Here is a 12311-nt window from a genome sequence, read left to right as displayed (position 1 = left end):
CCACACCGCCACGGATATCCTGTCACTCCTAGCATGGGTAGAAATGTTCTCGGGGCCGTAGCGAGTGTTGTTGTGCCTCCAAACATAAACCTGACCATTTTCGTCGGACGAAAATACCTTCTCGTCGCTCAAAATTACGTTCTGCCAAAATTCTTGAGGAGCTGGTAAATATTGTAAAGAAAACTGATCCGTGCTTCGTGATGGAAATGCATCATTGCTTCTTTCTTTGCCGCTCGACGGTGCCGAACTGTTGAAGCATGGCACTCCAGTTTCAACTATTCGCGAATCTTCGTTGCAGCCATAAAGGGATTGCCCTCGCTCATCTCAATGTTGCCTCCATCTTCTTCCCTGGTTGTCTTCCTCGGCCGGCCTTTGTTGGGTCTTGACTTCATTCCTTGGTCCCCTTCTTCCTCGTAACGCCGAATCCAACGCCTGACGCATGAATCGTCCACACCAAGGGTCGTAGCAATCTGAAGTGCAGAAGATCCGCCGCACAAGAAAATGCGGACTATCTTCTCTCTTGTAAATTCCGAAGTGTAAGGCATGATGAAATGATGTCGTAAATGAACATTCGGACCGAAGGGACATGCTGCACGTGGCACATGCCTCTTGAAACCACCTTATCATTGGTGCATGTAGAGTTTCACGCCCATACGGGTGCAGAAAGTTTCATTTTATTGGTTCCGTTGCAAGTGACATGCTCAAGGCATAGATACGTGTAAAACTGCTCCAGGATCTCGAACGAAGCAACCACCGGGGCTCGAATTAAAGCCAAAGCGTGGTGGCAAAAGGCAACCGTGAAGTTACTGCATCTGAGATTTAGATCAATCAGGGTCTGCCTGGTGTGTGCAAAGAAACTCGCGCTTTCTTTAGGAAATAAGGATACTATTGAATCAATGCAATGTAAAAGAGTATATACCGTAAAATATACATTACTATTGACTCGTGCATTAAAAATATGCATTGTTTTCTTGCACATTTCTGCCCGCAATGAATATAAATGTATAATCTATTAAATTAAGCAGGTGCATGCAGATTTAAAAATATTGATAAGATGATTCAATTGAATTGAATTGATTTGTTGTTTTTTAAGCCCACTTTGTGCACCGAAAGGCTATTTGGGATTGGGCCTACAGTTTATAGTGGGTTCCGAACCACTATGTGCCTCCACCGGGTATCGAACCCGGGAACCCTTGATTAAAAGGTGACGACTCTACCACTGCGCCATCGGGGAGGCCGTAGTCCTCTTACGGAGATAATTCGTTCGGATCAATAGAAATGCCCTATCAAAACAATTGGGGAATATTATTGTCAATGTGGATATTCTTCGGAAAATGTGTTTCTAACAACAGTTTACCTAAATAGTGGGACGTGGGGTGAGAGATAGGGACGGAGTTGGAAGAGAGAGAGGGAAAGCACACAATTTTCTGTTCAGTGCGAACCTTTGGGATTGCTTTTTCCTAGCGCACCAAAAACACAATACGTATAACCAAATCTTCAATCACTCAACTGGAATAAAAAGTACGGATTTAAATCTAGGAGGCCAGAAGATAGTTATTGCGCTAGACTATAGGATGTGAAACATTCACAATGTAATTGCATTGCTTTACATCGCTTCTGGCTGTATTTTAAATGTAGTAAGAGATCAGCGATAAGTTGATTTTTTTTCTTTTTGGCCAAGGTATAAGTGTATTTGAGCGCAAGGGGCTACCTATTTCATCATTCATAAAGAGTTAACTTCGTCGTTACACTATATAGCACCAGGCACAAATGCATCAATTTCTATTTCGGTTATTTTACATCACTCTTCTGCCTCTTGAGTTAATCGCGTTAATACGGATGAATTATCAATTTTTAAAATTGTGACGGGACAAACTAAGTGATACATTCATGCCTGACCAGAGTTCGAATCTGGAACATATGACCTCGCTTCGCTAAAAAGGCTGGCAGAAATGTATCGGAAAAGTGTAGGAGCACCAAAAACCGGTTTCACCCAGCACAGACGATGAAATCATTTACAGCGACTCGCTGTGGCAGTGTTGCTTGCCACCCCGTCCCCCTCGCTCGCAGGTAGCCTTCTCAGCACCCCACCTGCTGATGGAAGAGTACTGTCAAATGCTGGCACCCTCCCCCCTTCCTCCCAAGGTTAATAAATGAGACTCTTGCACTTTCAAAACCCTTATCACAAGAAAAAGCTGGCATCAATTTTACACCACCATAAAATAAGTATGCAATAAGATTTACACGGGAAACATTTCTTAACATATTTTCTTGATTCGGACTAAGGTCAAATTAGAAATAGTCAAAGGAATTATACGCAAGAGAATTAAATTACTGAAAATATGGAAAAGCGCGATACCGAAATCTGTAGTGAGTGCGAAGGGAAAATCGAGAAAAGGAAAAAAAAAAGTATATAAGTATTTGAATAAAAAGATTAAGAGAGAAAGTTATCACGGCACGAACAATGCAAATGAAAAAAAAACGGGAAAAGAACTAATCCGAATTGAAATATACGACAATCGGAAGTAGGCTGAAGGAAGAAAATTTTAATAAACGTGGAAAGAAAACATAATCAAAGGAGCGCTGGTTCGATTCGCGACGGAATTTTTTCCAAAACAGATGTCGCCAAAAATTTAAAAACAAAAAGAATAACTCTGAAGAAAAAATGCCGAAAGTGTTTTTTGCGAAATGAAAGAAATGGGTGTAATGGGTGCAAATAGGATACAGTGGGAAAAGACAAGCGTGACAGGCATAAGCACACTGAACGGGGTGGGGTTGGTTATGGAGGTCAGAATCCTCTCTTTGGACTTACCTATGGTGGCAGGACCAACGAGAAAAAAATCTCGAAAAGAATAACTGCAGAAAAGGAGTTCGGGGGTTTGCATTAGCGCGAGTGATGTAAAAACCAATCACAACTTCCACGTCATTTTACGTGTTCCGAGCACACGTAAATTTTTAAGAAAATTCTTGATTTCAATTTATGCACAGATACATTAATGGAAACGGAACTTATGATCTAGAATGTGGGCCACCAGTGGGAATTGTATCTAGGACCGCTTGATAACAAGGCGACTTTAGGCTATCGGAAGGGGCTTTTTTTTTCTGAAATAGATAACAGAATTAGTCATAATGCTATCTTTTCGTCTGCAGGACTCTCTCATGGGAGGTGTCAAGTATCCGAGCTATAACGAAATCCGTGATACCTCCTTTCACATATTCGTTCGGAAGTGGTAAAAAAAATAATAAAAAACTCAAGCATAAAAGTTAATAACACTTGTTGTTATTACCATAGACATTCTCAAAATAAACTTGTCCGTTGAAATCAAATCAAGAGGAAAGCAAGATGCAAGATCTCCACCCGGTCGCGTGAATCTGTGGCTAGATTCAAGAGTTGGAAACACTACGCTTCTCGCGAGCTGCTCTTCCTGGCGAAACTACATGATATAAAATTCCGGGTTGCATAACCGTAAGGGAGGGCGTTTTCTTCGATTTCCTGTGTACAACAATAGGGTTAGGTTAGGGTAAAAAACGGAATACATAATAGTATCTTTTGTACATTAATGGAAAACCAATAATTCCAAACTCCCACGTGTACATAAGGCACCCATGACTCATATCCGGCAGTAACGCGTATATAAAGTACAACAGTAGGGTTAGGTTAGGGTAAAAAAACGGGATACATAATAGTATATTTTGTGCACTAATGGAAAATCATTAATTCCAAACTCACACGTGCGCATGAGTCATCGATGACTCCTCCTCCACCCCCGACACGTGGCGCTTGATTAATTAACAATAGCGTCACCCCTCGATAAAGAATAAAAACCCATTAATGTCAATTAAAAGGATGATTAATAGCTCCTAAGGGTAGCATCATCTACTGTTATAGTTCCTGCAATTCATATCGCAATATTAAAAACATCGTGTAATTTAAACGTTTCTTCCATACCGACAATGACAACACGCTGCAATTACGTACTACTACTGAATGTAAACAAACATTTATCCTACATAGACCGGCCATATTGGAAGCGACACTAGCGCTCAGGTGGTAATTTTAATCGCGAATATTTCAACCATTGCATTCGGGCGGCTGTTTCTACCTGGAACTGGTGAGGCGGAGGAAAAGACAGCTAGGGTTCCAGCTTTGCCCGCTGAACGCACCGAGGGACGAGAAGCGCGTGAAAAAGAAAGTGTTGCATGTGAACTGTGGCTTCAACAATACAATAAATATTGTGATTTGAAAATAATTAGAAATGCGAGATTGATTGATCTATCTCTGCTAGACTAGCTACTGCTCAGTGCACGTCACGGTTTTTCTTCCTTTTCTGCGCCTCTGGAACTTTTGTTGGTAAGAACAGCTAGACAATTGTGAATTACTGTGCACGTGCATAGTATATTTTGAGAACGGTATTGGCGCGTTTCGGTTTCTCATTTGAACATAAACCTTTACGTTTACTATAACTTGCTACACCTAAAAAATGCCACGAGTCGCCACTGCCTATTATACCGCGTTTGTTACAACCTGTCCCGGTTCCCGCGCTAGTTGCTCCCTGTCTTTTCTCGATGCTGGGGAAAGTCAAAGCCAGGCAGCCAATTAAAATACGCAACGTCGCAACAGCGTCTACGTAAGCGCCTCTCTTCTGGCTTTCATTCGCTCCTGGCTGCCCAGCAGACGATTTTTTCCTCGTTTCTCATTGGCACCGAAACTGTTGAGCGCTCCCTAGCGCGGGAAGCGGGACAGGTTCTACCAAACGCGGTATAGTATGGGCAAGCAAATTATTGTAGGTGGCAAAGCCCCTGTTACGTCCCCACGCTATTGATCGGCAATTGTTCTCCCATTTAAATACATGGGGAAGTTGATGCCGAACGTGCTGCTATACATTAAATTGCAAGTTTAATATCATCTTAACCTCAGAAATGATGTCTGAACATGATAGTTGAATAATCAGTGCTGTAAGAATAAGACTTTTGAAAATACGATCCTGAACAACAGAAAAGATATCGGAACTCAAAGAAGGCTTAAAATTTGCACAGCACTTTTTTACGTCACTTGCAATTTTCACAATTAAGTGATCTATTGTTGAGAATCCGGTCAAGAATAATGCATAATAATTCCGCGCGGCTGTACTTTTATTTTTATAGTTGTTTCTAATAACCGACCTTTTTTCACGTGATATAATACTTTTCCGCGTTGCTAGTAAATATGTTCGTTTGTTTTACATACACACATTTATCGTCAAGAATAGTTATTACATAAAATATTTTTTCTTCTTTTTCATGTGTGGCAATCTCTAGGGCTATCTTCTTTACAGGTATTATAATTCTAAAATTGTCGTTACCAAGAAAAAGAAGGACGAAAATACGAGGGGAGAATACCTACTTAATGCAATGAAAACATACGTTAATATTAAATTATCGGATAGGGTATAATGTCAGTCATAGTGTATAATAATATATATCATGCATTTACGCACTTTATACATTTTTTCTTTATAATGTTGGGAGTTTCTTCGATTCCTACCCGCTGTTGAATTACACGTGCTCGCAACCATAAAAAAAGCAAAGCATAGTGTAAAAATCTAAATTTTTGTATTATCGACCCATGGCAGCTAGAGACGACCCAAATGACGTCAGGTTTAGTGTTCTTTCTGCATAACGTACTATAGTTAGTTCGTTTTCGCAACCATTCCGTTGCGCTTTAATATATTAATTCTTAGGTTCAGGAGAATGCAATTTTCGGTTTGGTTTGATTTGGTGTTTTAAGTCCACTTTATGCGCAGTAAGGCTAATCGGGACTGGACCTACAGTTTAAAGTGGAATCCGAACCACTTGTGCCTCCACCGGGTATCGAACCCGGGACCCCTTGATTACAAGGCAATGACGCTACCACTGCGCCATGGGGGAGGCCCTGTAATTTTCGGAAACTTATGACTCGCTACATTATCTTAGAGCTTTGCTAACCCATTTTTTTATTATCGATTTACACGAGAAATTCTCACCTTCATTGAAAATAACGCTTGAATAGCCATCCCATCGAGCTCCAATGTAAAGCTTAGGGTACAGCGCTGTATTTAGGGCAACCACAATGTACATAGGGGCAACCAAATGACGAATGAAATTATTTAGGGACGCAACGGGGGTGGCGCCGCCACCGCAAAAGTTTGGCAATGAACAGCCCCATTATTAGTACTTTTCCCCTAATTTTAATATTTGAAACTCACCGTCGTCAACTTCAACAGCACCTCCTATTTCGCCCTCGGACGGGTGGATTGTGATTTTATAGCATCGTTCGTGTTTTTCGTGCGTAAGACTCTGGCAATACTGACAACAACACAGGTTTGTGTTATTTTGGAATTCCATATCCATACCCGATACAAACCAAAGGAAGTTTGCTTTGTCTTTTCAATTCAGTAATATTTGGAAATTAGTTTGTCAAGTACAATGGAGCAAAAGCAGGAGACAAGAGAAGAAACCGAACGCAGAAAACAGGAGTACCGAGACCTCATCGATGAAGTTCAAGATATAAGTAAGTTCACGGTCTAGCTGTCATTACACTGTCGGCCTGCAGGGTTCGTTGTCGTAGACTTTCGATCTGTACACCACAATATACTTCGGTAAAATTTCAGTAACCACCAAACGTCTCTAATTCCCTTATTTTCTTATTTTTCACATTGATACTTACGTATTCTGCATTCCTAAGGATCCTTGAAGGTGGTATTTCGGTTTTTCCACGCAAATAATCTCAATTTTAGACATATCGACATTAATTTCACTCCGATGCACGAAAGCTGTTCCCTTGCTGTCCGTCTACTACGTGAACCAAATATTTGTGAGCGTTTCATGACGTCACAACCGGTCAGTGTTTCCAAATACGCGGTTTTGTAACTGTGTAACAGTTGTAGAACGTAAATAAACGTGCGTTACTGTTCATCATTTGTCATTACGAACTTGCGACAACATTACGTGCACAGGATGCATGGTGAAATTGCACGGCGTTTAAGATCCTGTACAATTTGTAATTCACCATGGAATTTTGAAGGAATTGGAATTGTTCGTGGGGCTATCCGTGAATGATTCGTGGGGCTATCCGTGAATGGTTCATGGGGCTATCCATGAATGGTTCGTGGGGCTATCCGTGAATGGTTCATGGGGCTATTTATGAATTGTTTGTGGGGCTATTTATGAATGGTTCGTGGGGTTTTCGAACCCAAAAAGTATTTTTCTAATTTTTAAAACAAATTTAACTATTGTAACCTATGTGACCCTACCTAACCTAACCTTGCCGTGCATGGTTCGTGGGGCGATTTATGAATGGTTCGTGGGGCTATACGTGAATGGTTCATGGGGTAAAAAAAAGGGTAACATTATCGTATGGGTAAAACGGATTCCTTCAAATTTACAGGAGAAAGTACTTACGGAAATCATTTTCTTGAGCGTTTTGGAAGTTCCTGAATGTAGATTTGATCCATTTTAATGTGAATGCGTGTTGTTTTCTGCGAAAATCTCTGTCCGACACGCTGTTTCTGCTCACGCCATTTGCTTTTTGCATGAGAGTGCAATGTTCCATGTGTTAAGACGATGCAACCCCCGTAGCCAGTGTTTCAGCCTCGCCATGTTTTCACTAGAACCACCTGTCGAGTTCGGAACAAGCCATTTTTCCCGAATGGGTGTCACTTATCGCACAACATTGTAGCAACATTGTTTTCCGACGTCACAGGAGAGAGCTGTTTTTACAATTTTTCTTTGTATTTATGCTAATGGAACCTAACCTAACAGGCCTAATCTAACCACGTAGGCATTCCTCGTCTGATGTCAATTTTCAAGGTTGCAAGGAAGAGAATTAACGAATTACGAAAGAAAGATGTTCCGACCCGAATGGGTGTCACTTATCGCACAACACTGTAGCAACATTGTGTTCTGACGTAACAGGAAATATCTTTTTCATGTTAGGCAATACAAGCTAACGCGTCTCTTAGCGAAAATAATAATTTTTCTTTGTATCTATGCTAATGGAACCTAACCCAACAGGCCTAACCTAACCACGTAGGCATTCCTCGTCTGACGTCAATATTCAAGGTAGCAAGAGAGTTGTGCGTAAAGGAAGACCATTAACGAGTTGCGAAAGAAAGATGGTTCCGAATTGCGAAAGAAAGATGGTTCCAAATTGCTGTGTATGGACAATGAACGTGGTAAATCGCAAGGTTATTTTACAAGTTCTACACGTAAATGCGACGTATTAGCATAATTTCAAATAGAGGCACGAAAGTAGATATTTTCTGGTGAACGAGGTTGCACCACTGCATAAATCGACAAAACACTCTCAGAACGCCCCCTAAACCAGTATGCTATCACGGCCATAATGTGTTACAGATTCGAAACAACAAGTAACAGTAAGTACTCGTAAATAGAGAAAATAAACATTGTCTTAGTTAGAAATGCATTATTTCGCCTTAAGAAATGTTCCGCAACGCGTTAGCAATGTAAAGAAGTCCGAAATATATGATTCGTAGGTGTTTCACCCATACGATAATAGTACCAAAAAAAGTGTTCCCCTGTGCTTAGCACCACGCCATGAAGGCGTATAGGGGGTGTGGGGGTAACGCTCCACACTTTCTTGATCCGGTTGTGAGTGGGGGTGATGTGATCAGCATCACACCCCTGACCACCTTTACCTCCCAGGGTTTCCCCCAGGTACCCATATTATTCGATGCTGGGTGGGTGCCGGGGCCGCTTCCATCGTTAGAAAAGTTCCCGGATTTGAACCTGGTTGATGGTTCATGGGGCTATTTATGAATGGTTCGTGGGGTTATCCGTGCATGATTCGTACGTTTTTCGAATCTGGAAAGAAATACAAAATCAGTAACACCAAAGTAGGTATTTTTCTATGAAGAAGGTTGCAACACTGCATAACCACTGATCATGGACAACGCTGTCAAGATTTCTCTGCCATATCGCATGTAACGCAAGCGAAAGCAACAATATAAAAATACTCGTTATTTATAAAATTGACATTATTTGCGTCGAAAAAACGAAACGCCATCTTGAAGAATCCTTAGGAATGCAGAATACATAAGTATTAATGTGAAAAATAAGGGAATTAAAGACGTTTGGTGGTTACTGAAATTTTAATAAACGTACTAGTATAGTATGGGGGTGACACCTATAAATCATATAGGCCTATTTCGCAGTTTTTTACATTCCTAACGTACTATTTTGGAATGCGGAACATATCCTAAGGTGAAATAATGCATTTCTAACTAAGATAATGTCTATTTCTTACATTTACGAGTACTTACTGTTACTTGTTATTTCGATTCTGTAACACACATTATGGCGACAGTGTACTGGTTCATCGCTCGTTGTACGAGTGTTTTGTCGATTTATGCAGTGTTGCAACCTTGTTCACCTGAAAATACCTAATTTCATGCCCGGATTTGAAATTATGCTAAAACTTCTCAAATCATTGATGTTAGCCTCACAAACCATTTACGTTAGCCCCACAAACCATTGACGTTAGCCCCAAAATCCATTTTCTATAAGTTAAGGTTAGGTTAGGTTAGGCAAGCATAGTTAAAAAATAAATAAAAATGCTCTACGCGTCATGTTCTAGTGAACACTGTGACTTTGAAACACTGGCTACGGGTTTTACGTCATCTAACACACGGAACATTGTGCTCTCGTGCAGAAAGCAAATGGCGGCAGCAGAAACAGCGTGTCGGACAGAATTTTCGCAGAAAACAACATGTATTCACATTAAAATGGATCAAAACTACATTCACAAACTTCCACAACCCAGAAAATGATTTCCGTAAGTACTTTCTCCTGTAAATTTGAAGAAATCCGTCACCCCTATACTATACTGTTACTGTACAAAATATGTAACAATAATTACTAAAATATGTACCTAAATATGTATTATCAAAAGAATGTGTTGCTAAATATGTAGTATCATAGAATATGTAATATAATAATAATCTAGTGTCCAAGCCATTTCAAGAATTCTGCTAGATATCTATCTTATTTGCACATATTCAAAGACATAAGTTGTTAAAATTAAAATTTGGGTATGAATGAAGAATATAGAGAATATCTCTAATTACGTTAATATTTGGTATACTAACTAAATTTGGCCTTCTAATCACGAATCTGTGTTAAAATGCCACGGACACGTGTAAAAATTCACGGGTAGCCCCACAAACCATTGACGGATAGCCCCAAAAACCATTCACGGATAGCCCCACGAACCATTTTCAGCAAGGTTCGGTTATGTTAGGCAAGCATAGTTAAAATTTTGTGGTAACACTTTACTATAGGTGAGACGGATTTCTTCAAATTTACAGGAGAAATTACTTTCACAAATCATTTTCTGTAGCGTTGTTGAAGTTCGGCAATGTAGTTTTGATCCATTTGAATGCGAATGCATGTGGTTTTCTACGAAAATCTCTTTCCGCTGCTGCCACCATTTACTTTCTGATCGAGAGCACAATGTTCCGTGTGTTTGATAACGTAAACCCCGTGGTCAGTGTTTCAAACCACACCTTGTTATTGCCACAATATGACGTGTTGAGGATGCGTCGTGAAGTTGTTGCCGGGTGTGGAAGATGCTGTGTAATTTGTAATTCAACACGGAATCTTGAAGAAAGAAGTGGAATGCAGAACGTGGAAAGTTAAAATTCAAAAGAATTCCGTGTATTTTTTTTTCATCGAGAAAAACCGATGTCCGTATATGCTAAATTGAACGAAATGAGTGCTAATGGAACCTAACCCAACAGGCCTAACGTAACCTCGTTGGCATACCTCGTCCCCGTGATGGTTCGTGGGGCTATCGTGAATTTTTGGGGCTACCCGTGGATGGTTTTTGGGGCTAACATCAATGGTTTTATAATTACTCTTTATGTCAAAAATTGAACTTTTTTTCGTAAAAAAATTTCGTGAAGTGTTTTTAATTTTTTTAAAAAAATTAGTTATTTTTCGGCGAACAAGGTTGCAACACTGCATGCACACTCCAAATTGACAAAACACTGGCACAACCCACGATGAACGGGTAAGCTATCGCCATATTATGTGTGGAAATAAGGAAGAACAGTAAGTACTCGTTAATGTAAGACATAGATATTATTTTCGTTAGAAATTCATTATTTCACCTAAAGAAATGTTCTGCAATGCAGAATAGTATGTTAGCAATGTAAAAAAGTGCGAAATAAATGATTTAGAGGTGTCTCACCTATAGTAAAGTACTACCAATTTTGTTCGTAAAACAATGTAAAAAAGCTTTTTTAAAAAAGAAAATCAAGTTACATCAGCTTTTTTCGCAATTTCGAGACGTGTCCACGGCATTTTAACAACAGATTCGTGATTAGAAGGCCATATTTAGTTACTATACCAAATATTAACGAAATTAGACACATTCTCTATATTCTAAATCTGCTCCAAAATTTGTATCAAATTTATGAACTCAAAAAAAGCACAGCAACATGCACATATTTAAGAAACCAATTTTGTCAACTATTAATTACTTTTCACTTTTGTCAACTATTAATTAATTTTCACATCACAAATTATTGTACAATATGTAAATATGCACGAGAGTTCTTCGTAACTTTCGAAACAAGTTGTAAAAAAAGCGTTTACAGAAAAAACAATTGAATGAAAATACATAGCTACTGGTGTACTTTTTTGTACATGGGAACATATTGTGTAATTTGCATCATACAGGAAAGTAGCTTTCTTGTCCACCGATGCCAAATTTCTAGGTGCTTTGCCTAAACCTAAAAGCGAAACTAAAATATGTAACCAGAAAGGGGAAGGGAGAGAAACTGCAGCATCTTTCTATAATTAGCAGTTCCAGTAATTTTTTCTTTTTGGGGGGTCTTCAACCTGTCTTTCGACTTGGCAGTCAATTTTAGGTGTCCGTAAACACCATGCATCTCATTGATTAGAAAATATGACATCACATGATATATAAATTTTCTTCATCATGTTTCAGAGGTTGAAAATATAGGAAAAAATTACCGAAATATGTTGTTTTATGTGAAGTAAATTAGCAAATATGTAAAATATGTAACATAAAACTTATGCAAAATGATGTCACTTACATAATTCGTTGACATTTTTGTGTTCAAGGTATGTATCTAAAAAGGAATAGAATATGTAATTACATACAAATCCTAGATCTAGTGGTCACTCATCAACTCTAGGAGGCAAAATTCCCGAATACCTTTTTGAAATAAAGCATGACAGCACACGCAGAGGGGCCTGACAGAGCTGATCTCTTCAACTCATTTTTCTCTAAAAATATAGTGTCAAAT

The 12311-nt window shown here is 39.4% G+C and overlaps 1 protein-coding gene across 1 annotated transcript in view; it reads left to right on the top strand.

The window, feature by feature from the left end:
• Positions 1–6258: 6258 nt before the first annotated feature.
• Positions 6259–12311, top strand: part of Nse4 (SMC5-SMC6 complex kleisin component Non-SMC element 1) — a 54874-nt gene continuing 48821 nt past the window's right edge. The window contains exon 1 of the mRNA XM_083142484.1: positions 6259–6529. Coding sequence (XP_082998610.1) covers positions 6445–6529 — 85 coding nt within the window. The 5' untranslated portion in view covers positions 6259–6444. The remainder of the gene's footprint in view (positions 6530–12311) is intronic.

The sequence above is a fragment of the Lepisma saccharinum genome, chromosome 21, assembly GCF_977018435.1.
Source record: "Lepisma saccharinum chromosome 21, izLepSacc3.1, whole genome shotgun sequence".
NCBI lineage: Eukaryota > Metazoa > Arthropoda > Insecta > Zygentoma > Lepismatidae > Lepisma > Lepisma saccharinum.
This window is presented reverse-complemented; position numbering and strand designations above follow the sequence as displayed.